This window comes from Fistularia commersonii, chromosome 14, assembly GCF_037954325.1.
Source record: "Fistularia commersonii isolate RoL2024-O1a breed Wild chromosome 14, RoL_Fcom_v1.0, whole genome shotgun sequence".
Taxonomy (NCBI): domain Eukaryota; kingdom Metazoa; phylum Chordata; class Actinopteri; order Syngnathiformes; family Fistulariidae; genus Fistularia; species Fistularia commersonii.
This window is the reverse complement of record NC_141297.1, coordinates 6,414,708-6,442,055: the sequence shown is the minus strand read 5'-3', so window position 1 is coordinate 6,442,055 and position 27,348 is coordinate 6,414,708. Positions and strand designations below refer to the sequence as shown.

General features: G+C 49.2%; 1 protein-coding gene across 1 annotated transcript in view; it reads right to left on the bottom strand.

Moving 5' to 3' along the window:
• Nucleotides 1–27,031, bottom strand: part of plxna2 (plexin A2) — a 180,731-nt gene extending 153,700 nt beyond the window's left edge. Inside the window, exons 1-2 of the mRNA XM_086159682.1 lie at nt 25,709–27,031; nt 21,129–21,311 (exon numbers count right to left, since the gene is read on the bottom strand). Of these exons, the coding sequence (XP_086015808.1) occupies nt 21,129–21,311; nt 25,709–26,899 (1,374 nt within the window). The 5' untranslated portion in view covers nt 26,900–27,031. The remainder of the gene's footprint in view (nt 1–21,128; nt 21,312–25,708) is intronic.
• Between the last annotated feature and the right edge of the window lie 317 nt (nt 27,032–27,348).

The following is a 27,348-nucleotide window of genomic DNA, read 5'->3' as shown; positions in this document are numbered from 1 at the left end:
AAAGTGATACAGTTCAACTTGCTGGCGTCGGCGCCAGAAAAGCACAGTTGAGGGGTTCACGCGCGGCGAGGGGGAACCTAAACCAAAAGGAAATGGGAAAAATATTTATTAAAAAAAAAAAAAAAAAAGGTGGGGGGGGGGGGGGGGGGGGGAGGAGGAAAAACGAGGGAGTGTAAAAATGAAAACTGCAACCTTAATGATTTCCGACTAAGGCGGTGACGTTCCACCCGTCCCTCCGGAGGAAACTCAACGACATCGGCTAGATTAGCAGATTAGCCCGCTGCAGCGCCGAGGCCGCTCCTTTCCCGCCTCAAACCCTCCAGAACCCGGGCCGCATCCGAAAGGGGACTCCCGGTTAATCCAGGACTTTCGAACTGTACCAACGGCTTACGGGCTGCCGGCAGCCGACAAGAGAGTCAGTATGCGAGCGTGCCGGGCGGTGGGAGGGGGGCTGGAGGGGGGGGGGGGGGGGCTGCCGTTTCCATGCCAGAGCTCGCCGGTTGGATTTCGATTACGGCGGCTGCCGCCGCTCTTTTCACGCGCTCTTCCAGTAGATCCTTCAGGCGTGGGGGTTTTAATGGGGTGTTTGGACAAAATGCAGGGACGCGTTACTTGCGGGATTACGCGTGCTGATGTGCTCCGTCAGCCGTGACTGACAGGAGAATGTTTCCGCTCGCCGGCTTTGGACGGGAAGGAATCGTTCCCCTTTTCTTTTTTTTCTCCTCCCCCTCCTTTTACCGTAACCGATCAAATACATGACATCGGAATGTCGGATTTTCACAGAAATGCAACCGTTTTTTTTTTCGCACCTAACCCTCTTGAGGACAAACCAAGATCTCTGACCGGACGTTAGCGCATGCTAAGCTTCGTGGTGCTAATTCCCAATCTGAGGGTTACTCCCGGTTTGTTTTGAGCTCCCCGTGGCAATCGACCAATCGGATTTGAGCTTGTTGTATGGGGGTCAGGAAGGCGGGATCCACAGACTGAACTGTAGCCTGGATCATTGGTGTCTTTACTATTTCAAAAATGCAAAATACAACCCTGATGTGAATGTGGGCTAGCCACTCGCGGATCATCCCTCCGCGCACGTCATCGGGTAAAGTTGAGCGGAAGGCTAGACGCTACTTCGATTCGAAGTTAGCATGTGCTTTCTCAAACCATGGCACATCAGGGGGCGTCACACTGTACCTTTTAAAAGAAAAACAAGTGTTTTTCAGTTGTTTTTGATGCCTTTTGTACTTACATTTGCGAGGGCTCAAACATCTGAAATGAGCTGCTCTGAGTCGAGATCTGAGTTACGTGCGAGCGGGATTTCAACACAGAGGATGCATCGGAAGACTCATCCAAAGCTGGTCGGGGACGGTTTGATCACTATGATCATTCACTTTTTAGCACTAAAGTGTAGCATAGTGTGCTAGTTATATTTAGCAATGTATTGTAGCCTCAAGTGTGTAAATACACTTAATAAAACCAGTTTATTCCTTCACATTCTCTTTGATTAGGTATTATTTTTTAAAACGTCATTTGTTATTACTAAACTGACTCATAGCGTTTCAATTCATTTTAATTGGGAAATTGAATTCGACGTACGAGAAAACGGAGTCACTGGTTCGATCGCGGGATGATTTAATCTTTCAGTCAAGGTAAAACTGTCAAATAAATCTCATTATCGTCGCTTTTCGAGATAACAAACACAAGATGGCTCCATGACTGCTCGATGCTAATATTGTCAGCCGACCCTAATGGGCATCGGTTAGACTTGCTTCGGTATCGCACTTAGCCCCCCCAAACCCCAAAAAGGAAAAAAAAACAACAAAAAAACGAAGAAATTAATGTATGTGTTTATATGGCTTTGAGATGGCAGAGTGGTGACTTCTGAAAAACGACTACTGGTACTTTGGATCTTCGGTTATTGTATTGCAATTTTTGTAAGTCGCTTTGGATAAAAGAATCTGCTTCATTATGTTAATGTGAAAAAAATATAATGTTATGTCCCACAGCTATTTCTGCAAATGAAAAGGGGAAAAGTGAAAGAAACCTCTACTGACAGAAATGCTTCTGTTGTATCATCAGTGAATCTCACAGCGCTAATTCTCAACTTATTAGCAGCTGATTACCGTAATTTCCAGACGATAAGCCACAACTTTTTTTCACGTAAACAACGATGAGGCTAACATATGGACGTGTTTGGGTGGGGGACGCTAACGAGCTTCACGCCGCGAAAACGTTTATCCTCGTCACATCGGACCGATGAAATGACCGGGAAATTCTGAGTCCGTTCAACTCCGACACCGAAGAAGACGACTTTGACGGTTTTAACACGCAGGAGGAAGCCCGAGATAGCGATCAGCTAGCCAGTGCGGCTTATTTTGAGGTGCGCTCAATAGTCTGGAAATTACGGTAACAACTATCTATTGACAGACTGAGTGCCGTGTCTCCCGCCGCCAAAAAAAGTCAGTTCACAGAGCTAGCCGCTGCTAACAGGAAGTTGCTCATGCATGATGTGATGTTGTTACTGCAACGCATTGTCTGCTCCGGCCGGGGGAGCCGGCGGCTACGGCGGCGGCGATCCTCAAGAGTCACTTCTATTTTTTTTCCCCCGTTTTCTTATTCCGCCAGAATGCCAATGAGGGAAAAATGAAACCGGACGTGTCATTTCCCCCGGTCGGGCCGGAGCGAGCCAGGTGTGTCTCTATAATGGAGGTGTGTGGAGACTAACACGGGTTAATGAGCTCCGCTGCCGCCCCCCCCCCCAACCCCCGAAGGAGATGAGCATTATGGGCTGTACGTGATCCCCCCTCTCATCCCCTTCATCCCTCCATTTGTGTCAGACCCTCGGAGAGCGACGAAGGAACAAAAGGGGAGCGAGGCGGGGTGGAAGTGGAGGTGCGAAACGGAGCCGACGGGGAACAAAGAAGGGATGAGAAAGAGAGAGTGAAATAGAGAGAGAGAGAGAGAGACGGAGGGAGAGGGAAGGAAAAAGAAGGAGGGTCCAACAGCCTTTTTTTTAAAAAAAAAAAAACAAAAAAAAAAACAATTAAAGCCTGGATGAGACCCGCTCTTTAAGTTTCTCCTCCCAAGCAAGACCCAAATGTAGCAGCGGAGGGGGAAGCTTAGCCAGAGTGGGCCTAATCAGGAACAGACACTCTGCGACAACAAACCAAACCACACACACACACACACACACACACACACACACACACACATGAGAGGGAAAGTCGACACTTTACATAGTAAAACTCTGCAGGAAAAGCGGGACCGGGGAGAGAGACTGTGGAAACATCAAATTGTAATGGGGAACAGGCTCTGGGAGACGCTCCGGATAGAGGGATGTAATGACGGCAAAAGAGGGAGAGAACGCTTTTACCCCCCGACCACAGATTCCTCTGAGCTTGTTTTAAGAGAATTTGTTGTGGAGTTGTACCGCGTGGCTTTGCGGTGCTCCTCTCTTTTTTCTATCGCGCTCAGATGTGGCTTAGCCTTTTATTTGGCAGCCACGAACCAAAAGTGTCGAGATTCCCTTCTACGCGCCCGCGTGTCTGTGTGTGTGTGTGTGTTCCTTGTCGGGAAGAGGGAAAAACGGGTAAGAGGTAAAGGGACGAGATGTGAAGCGGAAGGTTGAAGCTCCTGAGCCGAGAGGACGGAGAGGAGGAGGAGGAGACGCGGCCTCACATTCCAGGCGTGATCCTGTATAAACCCTGTCTGTTACCGCGGATCGGATTTGGAAATAAGAAACCCAGATGGGGGCTTCCAGTGGCCTTATAAGGGATTGTGGCTCCGGCCTGGACGGTTCACGGGTGAAAAGCCGCGCACGAATGAGAAGGAGAGGCAGAGCGAGGCAGGAGGGGGGAAAAAAAAAACATCGGAAAAGCATAAGAGCGGGACGGACAAGCTGGATGAGAGAAGAACAAGATAATTGTAAAGGGTCGGAGTTGGTTTCCAGGCGAAGGACTCGGACAGACAGCCTGCAATTTCAAGCGTTTGTTTGTTTTCCCTTTTTTTTTTATCTTCCATGATTGTAGTCCTCCGGTGATGTTTCGACAATCTCCGGTGTTTGAGAAACGGCGCTCAGGAAAAGCCGGAGACGATGTCTCTCCGCATGGCGCGGAGCCGAAGCCAACGCGAGACGACTCGCTGCCGAGGACTCGACCCGAAGGTTCTGGAAAATACGGGGGCCTTCGGGACACGCTATTTATCGGATTTATGTTCGGGGAAGATCACGGAATGACAGCACGCGTTTCCGTTGAGGTCATTCATTCATTGTTATTACATCATTTTTAGGGAACGGGTTTCGGGAGTAACTGCGGTCGTCATGGGAACCGAACATAACTGGTCGGAGTCCCGCGCTCCTCCTAGCCTGTCGAAGTCTTGTTGAGCAAGAAAGCCAATCCCCAGCCGACGGGTTTCACTGATACGCCACCAAACATTATATACAGGAGTGTCTCAGAAAATAAGAATATTGTGATAAAGTTCTTTATCTTCTGTAATGCAATTACAAAAACAAAAATGTCATACATTCTGGATTCATTACAAATCAACTGAAATATTGCAAGCCTTTTATTATTTTAATATTGCTGATTATGGCTTACATCTTAAGAAAACTCAAAAATCCTATCCTCTCAAAATATTAGAATATCATGAAAAAATAATTGTTGTTCTTTTAATCGCATTACAGAAGATAAAGAACTTAATCAAAATATTCTAATTTTCTGAGACAGTCCTGTAGAGAGGTGCGACCATCTCGACATTTTCGTCTCCGACGAACCTCCTGCAAGTTTTCGGACAGTGCAGTCACCAGATTTCATCCCATATTCTTGTTTAATGTCAACAATAATTGAAAATACACTTCATTAACACCTCCTTCTAACACCAGATTCCAAATATCAAAGTTTCATGTTTTTTTTTTTGTTTTCCCCCCCAGGAGCGCAGCAGGATATTAAGTGCACTTGTCAGGGGAAAAAAAAGCGTGCGGCAGCTTCTGGTTAGCTCCCTGCAGGTTAGCTTAGCTTCTCTTGTTTGCGACTGTTTACCATCTGCCGCACCACTCTGAAAATAATATGAAAAATAAATACGATCGGCCCACGGTTCGGAAGCAAAATGACAGGGGAGCGCGGGTGGGGGGGGGTTCTCTTTCGACAAATCATCTATTTGCAAGTCACGCTTCACAACAACTTGTGTGTCGATAACCCCCCCCTTTCTTTGTTTGTCAGCGTCTTTTGCACAAACAGACAGTTTCCTCCGCTCAGACGGCGGCGACCTGCTGAGATCCCCATCAGCCGAGCTAATCTCATCTGCTGCGCGTCGCTCCGAGTGTGTCTTCGTCAAAAGAACGCCGCTCCCAGCACGCCGTAACCCAAACATCCTCTTTGGGAAGCGTGCGTGCATTTGTGTGTGTGTGTGTGTGTGTGTGTGTCGGGGTCTCACAATCACCTGATGCCCCCTTCCCCCATCCACAAGCATACCTTCACCCGCGGCGTTCGCCCGACCGCAACCATCAGGGCTCATTAGGTTAAAAACTTGTGACATGAGTGTTTCTGTTTTTCCTAATCGGGGGGAAGACAGGCACACACACCCATCATCCCCCTATGTGTGTGTGGGACGTGTGTATTTGTGTGATGAAACACTTTTGAAATAGAGTGAAACACATACTGTCTTTGAATGTATGATCAAGGGAGTTTGCGCACACCTCCCTCATACAAATAAGTGAATAAAATGTGCCGCACAACAAAGAGCTTTCTTCAACGCGCATACGTGGAAAAACCACCCCGCCCCGCGCACGTGCAAAAGAAACTGGAGAACCCATTCGCGAAGGTTCGACCGGAACCCGCGCCGTTCAACAGGAGCCGCGTTGTCCGGGTTACTGTCACCGATGAGGAGGAAGTGTTCGCGGCGCCGCTCGGCTCAGACGGATGCTAACGCGCCGATCCCCCGCGGCGGCGGCTTACTGCCCTTTTGCTGTGATTCCGTCAAATCGTCACCTCTTGGCCTCGACCGGTGGCCTAATCTGACATGCCGTGCCTTTTTCCCAAATCCCCGCCATGGCTTAATCTCCCCTCCGGCCCTGACCCTTGCCCTTTCCTCCTCTCGCTTCTGTGACGGGGGCTCAGGTAATGTTTTCCCAACCGCTAACCATCAGGGTTTAATGAGTAACAGCGGTGGCGGCGTTGACCCCGGCCCCCCCGTCCGCCTGGTGAAAACGACGTTCTATTGACACGGCGGGTCCGTCGATGCACCGACAAAGGTGGTTTTCACAAATGTACAACCTACGCTGTTTTCCCTTTCCTTGAATTCTTCAACGGTCACATCTAATGTGACCTAATGCAGCAACAGCTTTATCCCTGCAGGCTCTTTCATTGAATTAACTCCTACCAAATGTTGTTTGTCCTGTTCATGTAAAGATATATATATATAAATTTTTTATGTCCTAGATTAAGATTATGATTTTACCACCGTGTAAGCATAGGTGAGTGACAGATGTACTTATGAACAGTTTGTGAATTGCATTTATACGTATTATATATTTAAATACATAATTAAATATATTTTTAAAATTTTAATATATTAAATATATAAAAAAATATATATATATGCATATATACATGTGTGTGTATATATATATATATATATATATATATATATACACACACACACAGGTATATATGTATATACATTTATATGCTGTATATATAAATCTATATATGTAAATACATACATATTTACATATAAATACATTTACACTCAAAAAAATAAAAGAAACAACACAATGTAAGTCCAGGTGAATCACAGATGAAACACACGGGAACTCAAACTGTGTAATCAAAAGCAACACTGGTTCATTTTGACTTGTTTTAAGGACATTACATTGAAGTTGGATCAGCCTGTTGGGGTTTTTCCACTTTAATTTTGAGTGTGACTCCAAATCAAGACCTCCATGGGTTCACATATTTGATTTACATTGATATTTTTTGTGTGATTTTGTTGTTCGCTCATTCAAATAAGGACATTTCATTCATTCAGATCAAAGATGTGTTATTTTAAGGTGCCCTTTATTTTTTTGAGCCGTGTCTAAACGTACATCTGTCCCTCACCTACGCTGACACAGTGGTATAATCCTACTCTGGGGCATAAAAACACCGTACAGTAAAAATGAGAAATACATTTTAAAATAACTTACGCTTGGGAGCTATAATGAAGGGCAGGGAAAAAAAAAACAAACGTAAGAGGGCAAATGTAGCATAATCGATGCATCGATTGTCGATCAATTCGTAATTTTAGCCTCGTCGTACAACGGCTACAAGGCAACCCGCTGTCCCCAACATTTCCTCCAATACATGCAATTTAAACCATGTATTTGTTTTTATATTCAATTCAGAAATCACAAATGACATTTGTGCACGACGGTAACGGTGCAGGCCGTTGCCGCGGCGAGCCGGTGACACGGGCGGTGATACCTTGGTGTTAAAACTGCGACCCGATAGACAAAATCAAAAGCGGTAACGTTCACTGATGTAGGCACAAACACCCGACCTTAGGGGTCACCGACGCGAAAGGGGTCACGGGGGGGTTTGAGCAAAAAAAACAAAAACAAAAAACAAAGCGTAAAATCAAAATCCTTTAAGAAACCTCACGTATCTTCGGCTTCCCAGCCTGAGCTGGCGGCTCTGCTTCACATCAGCGAGAGGCCGGGACCCGACAGGGAGACGGTCAGCGCCCGCGCACGTGCACGAGCATGTACGTGCACGTTAATTGCGCGGATGTGACAAGCAGGTGAAGGCCGAGTGGCGGAGATTACCAGTGGCTGGAAATATCATCGCTTGCTATTAGCGGCGTATCACTGCTCATTAGGCTGATGGCTAACTGGAGATGCTTGACAGCCCCGTGGGAGGAGGGGACGTGGAGCTAATGCCAGGAATGGGAGGAAAATAGGAGAAAATGATAAGGGCGAAGCTAGCCTAGGTGTCGGAGGAGGGGTTCAAAGGTAAAGCGGCGTATCTGAGAAGCGGGATTTAATGGCGTGATAAGACGGAGCGCCGCGTTTTACCGGCTAATTCTCATTGTCATGATGTCCATAATAAATACAAGGCGGCCATCCGGGCGCGAATCAAAGGCCCCGATTCGAGACGTAAACACGGCGTGATCACAGGGAGGCGCCGAACAATTCCTGCCCGCGACGAGCTCCGGCGCGAAGGGGCCCCGCGATAACCGCCGCCGTCCGTCTGCGGGAGGCGGGAGACGGAGGAGCGGCGGAGCTGTCTCGCTATCAGACAGCAACATTAGTCGCTGTCACAGTCTATTTGCCTCCACGCGGAAAAAGAGTTTAGCGCGTTATCAAAGCAAAACATTTCCCTACGTCCGTCTCTTTCTTCTCCCGCTTTATCACCGTCCCGTTCGCGGGGTTCCGTGCGACTCGTAGTCGGAGGCGAGAGGATTCGAAAATCCGGATGCAACAAACTCCCCCATAAATGAGGACGATCATCGCCTTCCCTTAAATTAAAACTGATAGAATCCAGCGCGTCTTCGAGGAAGATACACAACTTTTTAGGAGGTTTTTTTTTTTTGTTTGTTTGTTTTTTTTTCTCGCAAGTTTACAGAGTAACGACCCTCAGTTAGCTCTAATCTCTCTTCTGTCCTCCCCCCCCCCTTTTTTTATCTAATTTCGGACTGCTCGGGAGCCGGCGGTAATGAATTGGCTAATCACGCTTATCTGGCCCGTTCAAGTGCTTTATAAAGCGAATCAATAAGAGCATGGCACCGAGCCAGCCGCCCACTTTGACAGACGTTGCTCTCTAATCTATTTCTGGACTTTTTTTTTTTTTTTTCCTTCTCTGTCTGAAAGATGTTTACCCTTTCTGTGCCCGCTCCCCAGTTTTTTTTTTTTTTTTGTTTTTTTTCGGGCGTCTTTGTGCGCTTCGCCAAGGACGCGGGGAAGAACGGAGCAGGTATTCCCCTCCTCGGGATGATAAAACATCCGGCAGCGAGCGTTCCCAAAGACGGCGAGATGTTTTGACCGTAACCCGACGGAATCGGAAGTCGCCGGGGCATCGATAATGCGGACGCCTGCGCCCCGGTTTCCACGGCGACCCATCGACAACGGTGATGGAAATTGCTATGAATTTCAAATGGCAACTAGCGGGGTCGGACTGGGCGGGGAATAACGAAAGGGCTGGGAACGCCGGCCTCCTATTGGACGATCCCTCGTTGTGAGAATCGTTTCATTACCAGGAAGCGAGGTGGCTAAAAATACACCGCGTCAGTATGAATAATAAAGAAAAAGAAAAAAAGAGGCCCACTTCTCGCGAATAGAAACAAGTGGGAATTTCCGCACCATGAATGTTAAGTCTCCGCGCCGTTGCCGGGGAGCCGCGTACAACGTTTGATGTGGTTCGCGGATGCTAATGACATTATGCCCCCCCGGCGCTGGCGGGGAATAAAAAAAAAAAAAACCCCACACGGTCCGCCGCCACCAGCAAATTATTACCCTGGGCTCTACACGTCAGGCCCGTGTGAACTTCTGATTCCAGGCTTTGGACGTCCTGCTTTTCCAATCATGGGGGTCCAATGGAAGAGCTAGTTTTTTTTTCCCTGCTCGCGTGTCACCTGCGGCTTTATGATATATACTTTCCTGTTTTACATTCTCCAGGGGCCCGTTTTGGCTACTTCCTGTTTTATTTCGGCCTCTCCGATGTGTCCTGTTTCGTCTGACTTTTTGTGTTTCCCCCATGACAAAAAGCGTTCCATTCATTTCAGAATAAAAATAAATATGTCTGATTGTATTTTTTTCATTTAATCATTCATTTTTATTATTATTATTTTTTTTTTGCCGCTTTCTCACCTTTATTGTTTTCATTTTTATGGTGTCTTTTAAACTGAAAGGAACATGTCTGATTGAATTCTTATTCATTCATTCATTTTTTTTTTTAAACACTTGGTCACTTTTACTGTTTTTATTTTTCTTGTTCATTTTTAAACTGAAAGACACATCGAGTCCAGTTGCCACAACAAGAAGATTTCAAGAAGAATTCACCATGACCTGGATGTCTGAGAACCATGACAAGAATCATGCCTGGTTAGATTTTTAATTAATTCCTTAATTTTTTAAAAAAGTTTTAAACATTATTTTTTACAACTTTGTCACTTTTATCATTGTATTGTTTTTTTATATATTTTTTTTCTTGTTTCTTTTAAACTTGTAATTATGTTTGTATAGTTTCCTTGAGTGTAGATTAAAGCGCTTTAGATAAAATAAATTATTATTATCATCATCCTCATCAAAATTATAATTATTATCATTATTATTCATATTATTTCATTGTCTATACTGCTTATCGGGGACTCAGGGCTGCTGGAGGGAATCCCTGCTGTCATTGGTTGGGAGGTTTAACCTGGACTGATCGACCGCAGGGCCGCGTTCTGAAACGTAAAACCATTCACTCTTTGATTTAAACATCATTTCGACATACAGCCACTCACTCACTCTCACATCTGGGAGATTTCGGGTCTCCAATGGACCACCGGCATGTTTTTTGGATTGCGGGAGGAAATCCATGCAGACAAAGGAGAACATGCAAACTCCAACAGCCTACCAGCCGGAATCCAACCAGACGGCCTCTTGTTGTCGGGCAGAAGCACGAACCGCCAATTCATCATGAAAGCGAGCGCAGCAGAGATTTCCTGTTCGGTCTCAGAGAACTTTTCCTGGATGAGCTAAACCCGCGGCCCGGAACGGTGCACGTACGGGGGGGGGGGTTTCGTGACGGAAGCCGGCCTCCGATGGGCGGTGAACGTGGGTCGGGTCGACTCGGAGAGCCTTCGAGACGTTGGGCCCTCATTTGCATGATTTCCACTTCATGCAAATGAACTATGGGTCGGTTGACAGCTGCTGAGTGCAGACCCGGCCGAGGGAGGCCACCGGGGCTCTGACTGCGAGCCGTGAGCAGTCGACTGGAAGCGGGGGGATCACATGACAAACATGACACCGTTTTCACGGTTTATCCTTTTAGTGAAATTGGCTTTAACGCCCCGTAGACGTTCCTGTAAGTTCCCGTGTTCGCTTCCTGTTTTCGTGTGATCACCCGCGTCTCCTCTGTTAATTAGACATCGCTTGCGTCGTCCCCCCCCCCCCGCCGCCCGTCCCATGAGGACCCGCTTCAAACCTCCTTCTGGTTTTTCCCATCAGTTCTCTTGCATTTAAGTCTTCGTCAGATCCACTGATGCCCCCAAACACACACACACACACACGTGTCTCAGGAGGTTTGCTTTTGCCAGGCAAGCCTGTTATCCGGTCCTCCCTTTGCGCCTGCCTGTATTCGTATTTACTTGCTTTGTTGGTTATTAATAAAATCACGGCTGCCCGCTGAGCGTCCACCTGGTCGTACCGACTGCCGCATTGCAAGCGTCCGCGAAGGATTCGGCTTCTGTCTCACGGTGACAAACCATTAGCCTGATTTTTAGCAAAGGTGAGAAAAACAAACAAAAATATAAAACTAAAAATGTTTTCATTCATGTATATATACACATAAAAAAAATAAGATAATAATAAAATCAACTGAAAAAATTATAAATATATGCACATACATATACAGCAGATGCATGCATATGCAGCATACTACAGAAACTACATACAATGTACGAAATACATACTAAAAAAATACAAATATAAAAATGCATATACATATGCAGCATATATATGCATATGCAGAATAAATATACACCCATATATAAATCCATATGTATATGTGTATATATATATTTTATGAAAGGAAAACTGCAACCAATACAGTCATCGCCTCAATTTGTAAAAAAAAAAAAAAAAATGCAACACTAATGATAGAAATAATGAAATCAAACTTTTAAAAAATACTAATATGAAAATGCATATACATATACAAGTTTTAAAAGAAATCACTGTACATATTTATAATGTTATACACTAATATCTATGTATATGCATGTGATTACATAAAGTTATAAAAAAGTATGGAAGTATTTGTTCTACATCATGCTTCCCCCAGTGGTGTGTGTGTGTGTGTGTGTGTGTGTGTGTGTGGGTTGGGGGGGGGGGGGTCCCATTCATCAAATCGACAATGAGTTAATTAATCACATGGAAATAGATAAGCCCGATTATGGGATGTATTCCACGGAGCAATTTGCACCCCACCCACCCTCTAAAAAGAGAGAGGCATTGTTGCGAAAAGTTCTCAAGATATTGGTAATAAATTAATGAATAGCAAAGTCACGTGACGGCGTCTCCGAGGAACCGCCGGCGTGGAATATCTGCGGGCCAAATGAAGCCGGCGCGCGTAAAACCCATCTGTAGTAGTAAGAATGTAGGCTCTGTGCGAGTATTAGTCTCTTGTTGTTAGATAATGAAAAAAAAGACGCTTCCTTCGAGACACTGGCGGAGAAAAGAGCGAGCAATTAGAGCGACAGAATGGAGCGGGAGATGGAGAGAAGGGCAGAGGCAGGGAAAGAGAGCTGTTTGAATGTGATTAATGAGATCACTGCAGGGTAGGCTGTGTCTTTGTGATAGTCGGAGCAGAGGAGGAGGAGGAGGAGGAAGAGTGTGACACCGAGACGGAGGAGGGGGGGTGAAGAAGAGAGAACGGAGGGAAAATGAGTGGAGACGGCTGATGGAGTGACCGGGCTAGCGCTTTGGCTACGGAGGGGGCTAACGGCGAGATGTTACCAGCGCATACAGAGGCTTGTAGGCCAGAGAACCACGAAAGGTGCCGCCCGCCGTCGCCGCTGACGCTTCATCTCGGGTCAAGCGGGGATATTTCGTTTTTTTCAAAAGGTCCTGTTGATCACCTGGTTTCCTTCACCACCGACTGGGTCGGTCAAACTCATCCGGGGAGCATTCCGATATTTTCTTCCCTGACAATAATCGGCAAGGGTTGCAGTGTGTGTGTGTGTACGTTTGTGTATGTCTTTGTCAAAAAAAAAAAAAAAAAACTCACTAACCCAAGCTTACTGTTCTGTATATTTCCTGTGCTTTGCGTATTTGCAAGTGTATTTGCAGTCCCTATGTCCTCTATTGTAAGTCGCATTGGATAAAAGCGTCTGCCAAATGCAACGTAATGTAATGTAATGGGTTAAAGTCGAGGAGTATCGTCTTGTTCATGATCGTGTTTGCTGAAAACAGGTTTAGCCAACTTATCTCGAAGCCTCGCAAGAAACCACATCTAGTAATTTGATCCATCCGTCCTTCCATGTCATAAATACAAGCATGCAAACCAGTGGGGAAATACATATATAGGAACATATAGATATCGGTTTGCAGGTGTGTGTGTGCGTGTTTGATATAGAAATATTGAGAAAACAGCAAAACTCCTTGCCCTTTACTTTCCCCCCTCAGTAAACAAACCATGGGAATTTAATATTTTAGACAAACAGCGTTGGTAAGTGCCAATTCTGAGCACTGAAGGTTCTGGGAAAAAAATCTGGAAAAATTTCAAATTGACTTGAATGTCTTCAGGAATGATCCAATAATGTATATTTGATTATGAAATAGATATTTTATACGCATTCCTAATTAGGATAGCGTTGCTTCCCATTTATGTGTGTCACACTTTCAAGGCACCCCCAACCATTTGGATTCCTCAGCTCGGCCAGGCTGAGGTTTAAGTCTCGGGTTCCTGGTGAGGATGTGTGCGGCGTCTCGGCCGCCGCGGAACCGTGCCAACCAAGCTTGGCCCGGCCCGGAGCCGCCATCTGTACCCCGCTCCGCGGGTACAGGACAGGGGGGGAGTTGCAGCTCCATGACCGGCAGACCTGAAGCGGTCCTCCTGTTGTTCGTTTGAGACGTTTTTGACAGAGGAGTCATGATGGCGACCCCGGAGTACGGGAGAACATCCGGTTTGCCCAAGTCACGCATGGATGTTCAACGGCGTTCGGACCACCTGGTGATCCGGGGGGGGGGGGGAGGCTTTCACAGAACCGCTCACGTGACCCGTATTTACTGGGTATTCTGTCTCCCCGCAGGAAGTGGAAAGGAGCTGACGGTAGGACGCTTGCCTCTGCCTCTTTGAGGAGCTCCCAGCTGCCGCGGCAACCTGCCGCTGTGCTGCTTTGTTTGACAAAGAGCTGGGAATTTAGAAGGGAGGGGGCCCCGAAAGTTCTGGTATTGTACTTCCGCGCCGCATCCCCGTGACGGCCGTCGTGTCGCCCGGCCTGAAGGGTACATCTGCCTCGTTCCCAAATGAGCATACCGAGTCGGGGGGGCCGAGAGACAAAAGGACGACAAAGGGGGGCACCGGCACTCGGCCCCATCGCTCGAGTCAAACAGTTTAGTCTGGAAAACGTCCAGATGAAGAAGCATCTCGGAGGGCGACTTATCGGAGCCCGGGGCCGCGGCGGGGTCGTTCCACGGAGCCAAATGGGTTGGTATTTACACGCTATTTACACGCTTTGCGTTTTCTCCTTGGCTTTGGGTCAGCGCATCGGAGCGTCTGCTGCAGGGGATGCAGGTGACCGGACCCTTCGGTTGCGCTCCGCCGAGAGCGGTGCCACCGTCCCCCCCCCCCCCATCCGACCCCCCCGTCCCCCTTGGGGGCTGCGATGGGATAGTTACCATTTTAATCGTTGCCATGGGCCTCAGCTGTTGCTAAGGACACCATCCTCAAGGCTTGTTAGAGCCTCTGTCTGACTGTCTGTCCTGGTGGTGGTGGTGTGTGTGTGTGTGTGAGGGGGGGGGAGGGGGGGGGGGGGCTTGCAGATGGGACGGTAGAGGGTGGGTGGGGGGGGCTGTGGAAGTGGGTTAGGGTGGGCGGTGGGAGGGGGGGGGTTGACCACTTGTCCACAAGGACCCTGTAGGAGCAGCTGCCTGCATTTACAAGCCTTTCAAGTCCCTGACACTTTATGCACTCTGATCAGCTGCTAACCCTCAGCAACACTCCAGTAATTTCTGCATCACACACACACACACACACACACATACACACTCTAAACACACAAGTGCATCTTGCCTTTCTGTGGGAGCCAGGTGAGTTAGCCATTAACCCTCTGATGTGTTAACCAGTCCAACAGGACATTTGTCCGGTTAAACACCTGAACCACCCTTTTCAAGTCGCCCGGCTTGGCTTTGGCCCGCCGGCGAGCCACGTCTGTCCGAACCGATTCCCCATTACTCATCGGGGCGCGATAAGGAGAATTAATTAGCTCTGGAGAAGATCATCGTGGCCGAGAGACCGCAGGATGAAAAGCGGGGGGGTGATTTGATTTTTTTTTTTTTTTTTTCCATCCCCCTCGCTCAACGCTGATGCAATCCACCACAAGTCCGAAACCCGACTTCCCGCCGATTCCGTGTTTGGAAAACACTGTCCGTCAAAATATAACTGACTTTGAAATAAACAAGTTAATGCAAGTTCCTATCACGGCTTCGGCTTTGCTAAATACGGACGGATTTGTTGTTGACTCGGCCGGCCGAGACAAGCGGGCCGGAGGGACGCTGGTTCTCCGACGGGAGCGGGAATCCGTGCACGCGCCTCGCTTTAGCCTCGCTGTTCATCTGTCGCCGGGGCGTCTCTTAACATCCAATTTCACATGTGCGGCCTCCATCTCGGTCGGAATCAAAGGAAACGCTCCCAGCAGCTCCTATCCTCCTTAGCGCCGTTGTTACTTCCCGCCCCTTTTCCCCGGGTCCCCGGGTGGGGAAACGTCTGCGCTTAAGCACAAAGTGAACCACACACACAGCCGAGGTCCCGATTCCCGTGATGCAATCCTCGGGTAACGCGTGTTCAGCTTCCAACCGAGGAGCGTATCTGCTTTTTCTTTATCATTTGACCGGCGCGGCCTTCTGGCCTCCCGGTGCTTTCGGTGCGGAAACGGGCGCGTGTGGCGATAATGCATATTCTAAGAACGAGCGAAAAAAAAACAAAAAGCATTAAAAAGAGAAGTGTTCTTCTGTGTGCTGCGTTTGGCTGCACGTCACCGGAAAGGAACAGGATTCCGCGGGAAATGAAGAGGAAGGGCTGTTCTCGGTTCTACTACCTCAGTGGAGGAGCAAACTTCCGGAAGCAACAAGACTAGCATCATCTCTCTCAACCTTCAAGAAACAGGTAAAAAATTTTCTCTTTCAGGACTTTTTACTGCACTGATGCCCCAGATCAGGTTAGGCACCAAGTTAGGCTATGCAGTGTGTGTGTGTGTGTACGTTTGCGTATGTGTTTGTCAAAAAAAAAAAAAAAAAAACCTCACTAACCCAAGCTTACTGTTCTATATATTTCCTGTGTATCTTGTATTTGCAAGTGTTATTTGCGGTCCCTATGTCCTCTATTGTAAGTCGCTTTGGATAAAAGCGTCTGCCAAATGTAATGTAATGTAATGTAATGTAATGTAATGTAATGCAATAATGACCGGCCTTGAGAGGCTGACGTTCGAGGCTGGCGAACGGATCGAATCCCGACCCGGGTGTCCGGCGGGGGCGCAGTTGCTGAACAAACGTCTGCTGATGTTAGCTGTCTGTCGGGCTTCGTCCTGCTAACGTGAAAAAGTGCACGGTGGCCCCCCGAATATTGATCGTTCCCCTTGCAGTTTTTTTTTTTTTTTCTGCTGAGGTGAACATCTAGCGGCGTACGCAATCAATCACCTCATCCTGGGGGAAGCAGGGAGGGGGGGGGGGGGGGGTTGTGGGTTCGGGGGTTCACAGCCCCGAAGTCTGAGGCCCTGGGCTGACGGATCTGCGCGATTTCAAGAGAACGATCGACGATTCTTTCGATTATATCGGCGAATACTGCGACTTGCAGGGCCGCGCCGGACGCGGTACCCGCCGTGGCGGTTTAGCGGGTAACATCCAATCAGATTGAGCTCCAGGATCCGCTCCGGAGCCGCCTCCCGACTGTTAATGCAGTCTGTCAAACAAATCCGGGCTATTATTATTTCATTACAGCAGCGCTACAGCTGCCCATTATCTATATTTGATGACAAACAAACATTTTTTAGCACGTTTTAATCTATGATAAAAAAAAAAAGAAAAAAACGCCACGGGTTTCTCGCAACATTCTTCGGCGCGTTGTTCGTTTGAGCGATCTCTCCCCCGGGAGTCGTGGGACGATGCCGATCGCACGATGATCGTACGTCCGCTCAGACGGCCGATCCGATCTGCAGGTTTACGTGACTTCCTCTACCGTTTTTTTTTTTTTTTTTTTTTTTTTCGGTTTCAACGGGGAAGCTCACGTCCTGCGGTCCGCCTTCATCCTCCTCGCCGGACGAGCCTCGTCACGCTTTCGATCCGCCGCAAAAACACGCGCCACAGGGGCTCGACGTGTCCTCGGACACCGAGCCTCCGGTTTTGCCGCGCTCCGGACGCTCTGCCCAGGCGGAGGTAGGGAAGGATGGAGAGGGATTGAATGGGTAATCGAGAGACGGGGGTTGGGGAGGAGGGACCCTTTTGGGAAGGGAGCCAATCCAATTACAGGCAGCGGTGCAGCCCTGGTTTCATCAGTGGCACTGAATTCACATTTCAATGGTCCTTTCCTCCCATGGTATCGTCTTCCTGCTGCCGCCTCTTCCACCTTTTTTTTTTTTTTTTCCCATTCTCATGTCATAGCTCACACACACACACACACACACCTTCAACCATGTATCCCCCCCTCTTCTGTCTGGCTCACTCGGTTTGCCCAGGAGGAGGCGGCGATACGGAGCCGTATCACCGGCAAAGCATCAAATCTTGTGGGCCTACAGCGGCGTGGCGTTGGGTTTCCGGCGGCGGCGGCGGCCCGCAGCCTCCCGCCTTGTTTGCGCATCTCACGCGGCCCCGTGGCGGCTTATCAGCCCTCTGCAGAGCGCCGCAGCCAGAGCTCATCAGGTAGCCCCTCCAACCCCTGCCGCCACCTCCCTCCTCCGAGACACCTGGGGGACTGAATGGGTAACACCCTCCCCACACACACACACATGCCTATTTCGCCGGCGTGCAGGATTAGTTATTCATTAGCTATTACAAATGAAATGCTATCGAGGGGCGGGGTTAATTGTGGTCACCGTCGTGTTGGCGCCTGGATGGCCGGACCGTCCAGACCCGCCGGGGGGGCGTGCGAAAGCCCGGCGTGCCCCAAGGCGGCGCCGACGAGGGAAACGTTTCGCCCACTAAACGCAGCGTTTAGCCCGGTCGTCGCTTCGTGCACGAGACAGCGATCTCGACATAATCACGGCGTTAAACCCGCTGCGTCCAATTATTTGATTAAAACAGTAAAAGCCTTTTCACATTTACGCCGTTCTGTCGCACTCACCCGACCGAACCCCGAACATAAACACACTCGATTGAACCGCAGCGTTTGTCTACTTCCTGTTGACGTGCTCCCCCTTAAACCTCGGTTAACCAACGGTTAACCCATTAACAAAGGGGGGTCGGGGTGCAAGAGCTTTCCTCATCAGAATCGAATTACCGGAGCATTGATTGCCTGGAAATTTGTTTGTCTTTCTGCTCCACGAGGATTTTCCTCTCTGACCACCAGACCGTGGTGACTCCTCTCCTCCCCTCCGCCTTTCTCATATCCTGGTTAATTCCTCCCCTGCATCGGCGTCACTGTGGTTACCGTCATGCTCCCGGGAGCAGCAGGGGGGCCCGAGCGACGCGGCGGCGGCGGCGGCGGGATCCGAGAGCCGAATTTGCATGGAACCCTGAAACGGGCAGGAGCCGGAGAAGGAACGGAGGGGGGAGGGGGGGTTCAAGCGACGCGTTCGGGGGAGAACGCTCTTTTCTGTTTCGTCTAATTTAACCGAAGAAAAAAAAAAAAGAAGAAGAAAAAACGAGGGCTAAATTATTAACCGGTTAAAACAGGGGGCGCATGGATGAATATTCTGTCTCCCTCGGCCTCATGCATTGATTTAATTATGAATAGAGGGTGACTAAAATAACTCCAGCCGGGGCCGTGTGTGTATGTGTGTGTGTGTGTGTGTGTGTGTGTGTGAGTTGTGCCGCCGGGCAGGAAGTAACAAAAGTGCACGTCGCAAACAGGTAACTCGGTCAGCGTCGGCCCTCGCAGAGCCAGCTGCGGTGGCGGCGGCGGCGGCGGCGGCGGCGGCTGTCAGCAGGGTGGGCCGCCTCTGTGGGCCGGTGGCGTGACACATGTTGACACACTCCTGCTGTCAGTCAGGAAGGTGGCACCACTGGGAAGAGGGGCTGCGGGGGGTGACAAATCCCTCAACCAGCTGTCTAAACGGTGCCTGCAGGACCTCCGCCGATAATCGAGATAACAGGTGTGAGATGACACTTCGGAGCCGGGCCGACGTACCAACGCCGCCGCTATCGGAGAGGCTAAGATCCAGCTAGCATTCATTCATTCGATATCGAAACCGCCGGTCCCGCGTTCGGGGTCGCTGGGGAGCCGATCGCTGCTGTCGCTGGCCGAGAGGCCGGGGCTTCACCGATCGCAGGGCCTCATATGGAGACAAACAACCATTCACTCTCTCATTCAAACGGTGAAATTCAATCCCCGGTGAACCTCCTGGTGCTTTCGGACCGCGGGAGGAAACCGGAGAGCCTGGATGTCAACCTCGAGGCCCTCTGCTGGAACTGAACCGGGCAACCTTCTTGCTGCGAGGCGGAAGCGCTAACCACAGCGTCACCCAACTCTAATATGCCATCATTATAGTCATTTTTATTTTACTATCTTTATATATCTTCAAGCTGTACGACCCTCCCCACACTCTTCTGGACATTTCCAATACCCTTAAATGAGTAGCGGTCCCGTGTCGATGTGAAATGCATGCTATGTGAAGGAGATGCAAAGAATGATGCTATGGTCGCTGAGCCAATCAGAGCCAAGGAGAACACATGCTCTGGTTGGTCACCTGGAAAATGTTTATTTTCCGTGAAAATAATTGAAAAATAAATATATAGCACTACATTATATATCCAGATTTTTAATCCGCGATAATGCAGATTTTTTGCCATGCCATGGGTTTTTTTGCAATTTTAAATCACAGATTAAAAATCCATGACAGAGTGAGACTGCGAATGGTGAATTGTGACGAGGGACTGCTGGTCATGCTTGAATGAGCTTTTTTTTTTTTTTTTGTACTATTGTATAGTTTAATTAGAGATGCTGTTGAATCTTCAAATGTTTATGCTCCCCATGAGCCAACCGCTTGCCTCACTGGGTCAAATAATGATGATTCTGATAATAGTCCATATTTTTCCATTGACGCCCCAATGGGCTTGCGGAATTGTTGCTGAGAAACCAATATTCCGTTGAGCACACGGGTCAACGCGTGTCCATGAGGATGTCAATCGCCACCTGGTTTGGAATTCGGAAGAGTTCCCACCTCTGCGTGGGCAGCTAACCTGTATCTGATGTCTAACCCATGTTCGAATTTTTAAACTCCCATAATGTGAACATCAACATCGGTAACATCGGTATTCCAGGCTAACTGTACACTATCGTCACGTAGCGTTGGTTTTCAGTCCGACATCTCCGATAACAATTCTGACCCTTCACGTCAAGTGAGATCTTTTCGGACATCTGGAATTGCGTGACTCGGACGTTAACGGCTTTTTTTAACGCTAAAGCGTTCCTCCCGGTTACCGGCATCTGTATATCCGTCCAACCGGCATCAACACCACGTACATTCAGGCACGTCTTCAACATGCTTGCGCTCCGCAGTTGTTTAGCGCTGAGACGGGTTAGCAGCCGCAACTCCCTGCTCAACCCTGTCGGCGGGGAATCTCTCCGAAGGCCTCCGACGTCCGGGACGAAAATAAAAATGCATCATTACGGCCTGGCCGCCGGCCACTTGCCCTCGGCGGAGTCGGAGTAGCCGGGCAGAAGTTGGAAGGGCAAGTAAGCCCGGCCTGCCCCCCTTCCTCCCCGCGGGCAGAAAAAGGCGCCTATTAAAATTAATGGGCCGGTTCAGGTTATTCAACACTGCGACACCGGAGCTCCACTTAACAAGGTACTGGTAACCACCGCTACGGCCGCCGCCGCCGCCATTACCCCACTGTGACGCCCTGACAGCAGGCATTAAATATTAAGGAGGCAACTTTCCCGGTGACCGTGATCCATCTGCAGGGAAATAGGACCACTTGACAGTGTCTGCGAGCCGTCGGGGTCCAAACCAGCCGCGCTGATGTAACCGGCTGAAAAATCACCCGCAGCGAAAGGAGAGGGGGGGAGGTTTGGACCGCCACTCACCTTCTTGAGCCGGCCGCTCTTGGTGCCCACGAAGGCCACGCAGTAGCCGTTGTAGACGTAGGAGACCACGGAGGTCATGCGGTCCCGGGTCTCGGTGTAGAGGGTCTGGCCGGTCACCAGCTGGGAGCCGCCGAGCGGCTGATTTATGTCCAGGCCGCAGAAGGAGTCGTCGATGGGAACCGGCTGCAGATTGAGAAGGGGGAGAATACGAGTTACAGAATGAAACGTAAAAAGATGACAGGGGAATCCAATTAAACCTGAAAGTGAAACACAGAGGGAGTAAAGGAAAAAAAAAAAAACAGGAGGGGGTTGGAAAGGGGGTGATAGTATGAGACAAATTTGTCACATAAAACAGCGAAACCCTTGACGGGAGACGCACCGCGAGAGGGGGGAGGGCGCCGAGAATACCTCAGAGAGGCGAGGGGATGAGACGCCAGGTGAGCGGAGGGGCTGGGAACGCCATGAAAGGAGACGGCGAGGGGGGGGAAGGGACGATGAAGGTGACGGAGCGACGGAGACAAGCAGAGGAAGAGGCTTGAGGAGAAAGAGGGGTGCGAGGGGGGGATCAGACAAACGTTTGCCTTTCCGTTCCACTTGGCGGACAAGTTTCCGGCTGACGAGGCCCCGCCTCGCTCTGGTTGCGGCTCGTTACCCCGGCCCGTCGGGGCGGCTCGGCGGGAAGGAGGACGCCGCCGGGTGACCGGACGGATCGCGTGACGCGACAGCAAAGACGTTCGAGAGCAGGCCGTCCTCGGGACGGAAAAGATGGAGTACAAGCGTTCTGAGGATTCGGTTCAGGTCGCAAATAAAATCCGCTCAAATCCCGATTGGAAGGTTTAATTAAAAAAAAAAAAAAGCCATTTATTTTTTCTAACGTTTCTCTGTCTAACATTTAATATTTCCATCCATTCAGTAATAGATTACTCAGAGATAAAAGATCAGAAGATGAAAAATTGATTAAAAATGACCATTACCTGCAGCCCTACGGTAAGCCCTAAATCCTATGATGATAATGATAAAAAAAATGTTAAAAATAAGAAGAATAATGACGTATGTATCATTTAACAAACAATTGACTGGCTTAAAATGACCCAAAGTTCCCAAAAAGCATAGGAAATAATTACTTTTTGAAATTAAAATTTGAAATATGTTACTCTTAAAAAAATGAAAAAAAAATATTAAAAAAAAAGGTTGTACCTTGAAAAATAAGACAGGTTTTCATAAAAAAATACCTGGAAATATGCAAAATAATGTGTTTTTTAAATGTTTTCAATTGCATATTGGGGAAACAAAAAAAAGGATTCTTTATTTAAAAAGGCACGTTCAGAAGCCTTTGACAGACATTTAAATAAATGGAATAAATCCCACCGCGCTTCCCGACGGCCCATTTCCCCCCGTATCGGAAAAAAATGGCATCTGACGGAATCAAAACCGGAACGCTGCACTTTTGTATTTTTTTTTTCCACTCTCATACCCTCTCACCCCGTCTCGGAGGGCGGGAAGCCGAGCCAGGAGGAGGCATGTGAAAGAGGTACGTATCCTATACTGTGCAGCAAATACAGAGTCCGCAACGTTCAGTCTCCACTCATTAAACGTCTCAGGGGGAGTGGAAACCTTTCCATTCCACTCGGGATTTTTATGAGCGAAAGCAGCGGTGCTGACGGCGAGGAACTGCCGCTTCATATCTACCCGCCTTTATTTACTCAATCGGGGAAAAAAAAAACCTTCGGAAGGGGGGATATCATCTATTGGTCTTAGTTAAAAAATCGGAAATCTTGTTATAAACCTGCTCCATCGGGGGGGGGGGGGGGCGATAGCTAATAACGCTAGCTGTTATGGAAGGGGGAAAAAATTAAAATCAGGAGATTGGGAGATCCTGGTTTATCCGGGGAGCCTTCGGGTTTATTTATATTGAAAGTGTTTCTTCCATGTCTGTGTCCTCCCGGGCTCCAGACAATTTGGTTGTGATCACGTCCGGATAGTTTTTAAACAGAATCGGCAGCGAGAGCGACCCGAAACCCCTCCGGCTGGATTTGCCCTGTCGGACGCTTAATCGGACATCCCGCGATGCAACATCCGGTTCCGAAACCAACGAAACATCGGGTTCTCCTCGTGGTCATGTTGGCGACGTGTCCGAGTTCTCGGTCTGTTTACAAAGCAGTCTCCCCCGTAGTCTTAATGAAGGACCTCCGGATAAGGTTTCGGCGGGTTGATAGCGAAAAAAAAAAAAAAAAAAAAAAAAAAACTGATTAAAAAGCAGCCAGCTCTCTGGATTGGATGGGAACTCTTCACCCGGGGATCTGGGAAAACGCGCTTATTAAAGAGTAAGATATCAAACCCACGTTTGCACGTGAGCGGCACCGCGCTGTTTGACTCGGGGATTTAACGGGCGGGGGCGGGGGATGTTAGCGCGGCTGACATAACCACTTGTTAAAGGTAATTTGTATAAGCTGCCAGGCCCCCGCGTCAATTGACACCCATCTGCATAATCCATATTATACCAGGGATTACGGACTCCGGGTGGAGGCGCTCGCTTTGCATTTCTTCCGTCTACATCGTAACAGGGGTTGAGGGGATTCGAGGGGCTGGTCTGACCCGAGATTTCATCACCTGGCGGAGGAGGAGGTTTTTTTTTTTTTTTTTTTTTTTTTTAAGTTGTCATTAGACCCCCCCCTCCATCTTTGTGAATCACCTCCTTTTTTCCACCCGTTCTCCTTCTTCTATCTCTCCCTCCCTCCGCGGGGAATAATAAACCCATCCCGACAATCACCTCTGACATTCTGCTAATTGCGAATTTACCGATCTTCATAAAAGTGGTCAATCGAGCGCCGGGAGCGGTGTGTGTGTGTGTGTGTGTGGGGGGGGGGGGTTAGAGACAAAAGAAGGGCGAGCAGAGGTTCTCGTCATGATGAGTGCTCGGGGTATCATTATAGTCTATAAATAAACCGAGGCCTGCAGCGGCGTCGGGGGGGGGGGGGGGTCCCATGCAGGACGCGTGGAAGTGGGAGCAAGTCGCTTTTCATATTCTTGGAAATCTATTTTGAAAATAAGAGCGGCAGCGCAGAGGAGCGTTCTCTCCCGGGACGGCGGGGGGGGGGAATATCAAGGGACTTAATTCTGCCTGACAACATGCGGCGGAAATGCGGTCTGGGATTAGCGGATAATTGGGGTCTTCTGAAGGAGTGCGATCCATAATGGGGGCGCAGTGTTTAACAACATCGCACACACTCCCATCCCGCACCCCAGGACCGGGAAATAGCGGCTTCTCGGTCTAGAAACGGGAGATTTCAAATCGGACGTCAAGACAGCGACGATCCTTAAAAGTTGGAAATTATTTGGTGGTGATGATAAACAGAGGTTTCTCGCTGTTGTTGATTGTTCCGCCATCTGGTTTCCCAGGCTTAGATTCATAATGGTTTCTTCACCGTTTGCTTTATTTTTTGCCTCTGTGAATTTTGTTAAGTTTGACCTCAGCGGTGACTCACCGCAAAAGGTTTTACGGCTATTTTCTCATCATTTCGACTGAGTAGAAACAAACAAATGAAAAAACGGACGTGGACAGAAAATGTGTGATACACAAAAACATAATATGAAGACGTGCCCTTCCCGAATGATGATGAATGCAGAATATTCCTAAAACCCCTTTCTCGGCTTTTTGCGACGAACCGTGGAGCGTCATGTCTAAATGTAACCGAAAAAAAAAAAAAAGGAGTATTCGCATTTTCCGCATCTTCGTATTGAAATGCGAAATTCATGTTTGTGCATTGATGCTGCAGCAGAAAATAGATATTTTCCTGCCCGCCCTGTCCCGAAAAATAGCGGCTTCTCGGTCTAGAAATGGGAGATTTCGACGAACATCAAGATGATTTACGATTCTTAAAAATCGTGTGTTATTTGTAACAGAGGTTTCGCATCTGGTTTCCCAGGCTTTGATTCACAACTGGCATTTGTTTTGTTTTTGTTCGTCCTTAAAACGTTTTGTTAAGTAAGACCTCACTGGTGCAAAAAAAAATTTTTACGGGTATTTTCCCATCATTTCGAAAGCAACTGAATTGTTTTGGTACCAGTCGGCGGAAAATTACAAAAATCAATGTAAATGTTTAAAAAAAAAAAAAAGGAAAACAAACAGAAACTTGGATGTGAACAGAAAATATGTCACGCAAAAACATAATAAAATAAAATTCTCATCACGATGCATCAACAGTGACGGACGGTTGATTTTCCTAGTCATTTGTTGTTGAACCTTGGAACGTCGTGTCTAAATCCACATCCGTATCTCTATCTAAACTTAACCAAAGTAAAAAGGGGTGTTTATATTTTTCACATCTTTGTTCAGAATGAAAAATCACGTTCGTCCGCAAACGACGAGATAAGGGTGTCACTCCAGGTTTGGGATTAAGAACAAACAATACAGTATCGCTGATAAGGTTCTACTGCAGATCCAACTTCCTGTTAGATAACAGCATCAAGAACGGTTATGGCTGAATCCACAGCCACGTTAACCAAAATTGAAATGATGCGCCAACACGCGCTTTGGACGCCATCAGTGCGAGAACAGGTTGGTAACAGGTTCAACTCACCGCCTTGGTGCACTGGACGTCCTTCCCCAGCAGCCAGTTGAGCTCCAGGTTTCCTTCGCCTTGGTAACAGGACTGCAGGCGCTCCTTGATCCGCGCGTTGATGTCGCGGATGGTGAAGACGCAGAGGGCCGAGTCGTCCGGCGGCCGGTGGAACTGCTTCTGGCCCTTGGAGAAGACGGTGAAGAGCACGTCGTCTTGGGTGCTGATGTGCAGCGAGGCGGCCAGCACGCCGCCCGGCTTGCCGAGGTAGGCGGCCTGCAGCAGCCTGTACTCCACGCCGTTCTTCACGCAGCCGATCGGCAGCGAGACGTACGAGTGGAACTTGCGGTCGTCCTTGCAGAGGCGCACGATGCGGGACGTGTAGAAGAGATCGCTGGTGGAGCCGCCGGAGGACATGCTGTTCTCCGGCGTCTCGGGCTGCACGGTCAGGAAGTACACGAAGCCGCCGCTGGCGAAACCGTACACGTAGTAGATGTCGAAGTGCGAAACCAGCGCCAGCGTGTCCGAGGGGATCTTGATCAGCGACGACACGAAGTCGGTGTGCAGCTCGTAGTCCAGCATGGCCGACGACTCGGGGTCGCGGGGCAGCTTGCGGCTGGAGATGGTGGGGAAGTAGTCCTGCTTCCCGTCCACCGCCGTGCCGATGAACAGGGTGCCGTCCTGGCCCTGCGAGGGCACGATCACCCCGTACATGGTCCCCGTCTGGTTGACGCTGGAGAGGTAGTGCTCCTTTTTGTGCGACGGCTCCACGAGGATGAAGAGGTCGTCCAGGCGCAGCAGCTTGCAGACGCCCTGGTAGAGGCTGCCGCACGCCAGCAGCCGGTTCTGGGAGTAGTCGATGAGGAGGAGCTTGTTGACGTTGTTGGTGGAGACCAGGGGTTCGGAGCAGGGCTGCACGATCAGCGGCGGGTAGCAGGCCTTGTTGTCGTCCTCCGGTCCCGTGTCGTGGGACACCAGCAGGGTCAGGTTACCCGACAGCTTGTAGACGCGGTTAACCGCCCCGATGTACAGCGCCCCCGTGGTCCGGTGGACCGTCAGGTGGTTGAAGATCCACTCCCGGCGCTCCGGGTGGAAGCTGGTGAAACTCTGCCCGCCGCACAGGGACGGGAACACCAGGAGCCAGACGGCGAGCAGGGAGGCGACGGCGCCCGCTTGGGGGCGCTGCGATAAAGTCCTGCGTGGGCTCCCCATGCTGAGCGAGCCGGCGGGGAAGGCGGCGCAGGAAGCGGTCGACGACGTCTGACGTGAAGGAGAAGAAAAGGGGGAGATGTTTTTCGGCGTCGGGGGCAAACTCGCAGGTGAAAGGTCGGCGGGGGTCTTCACATGTTTCTGGGGAAAAAAAAAAAAAAAAGGAGGAATTATGTCAGGCAACTTCCCGCACGGCGAGACTACACGCCACCGGGTGCGAAAAGCAAAGAAAAAAAAGAAGAAGAAGGAGGAAGGGGCTTCATTAGAGATATCGCCGCTCGAGAAGGTCAGAGGTCGCCTGCGGTGAGGCGCGCTGTCGAGAGCAGGGGCGGGGGATTAAACAGACAATGGAGGGAAACTATTATGGCGCACATTCCTGAGGAGTTGCTAGACGCCGCAGGAAAGAAAGGCAGGTTACAGCGGAGGAAATTAGCTTGACCTGACTCACAGAG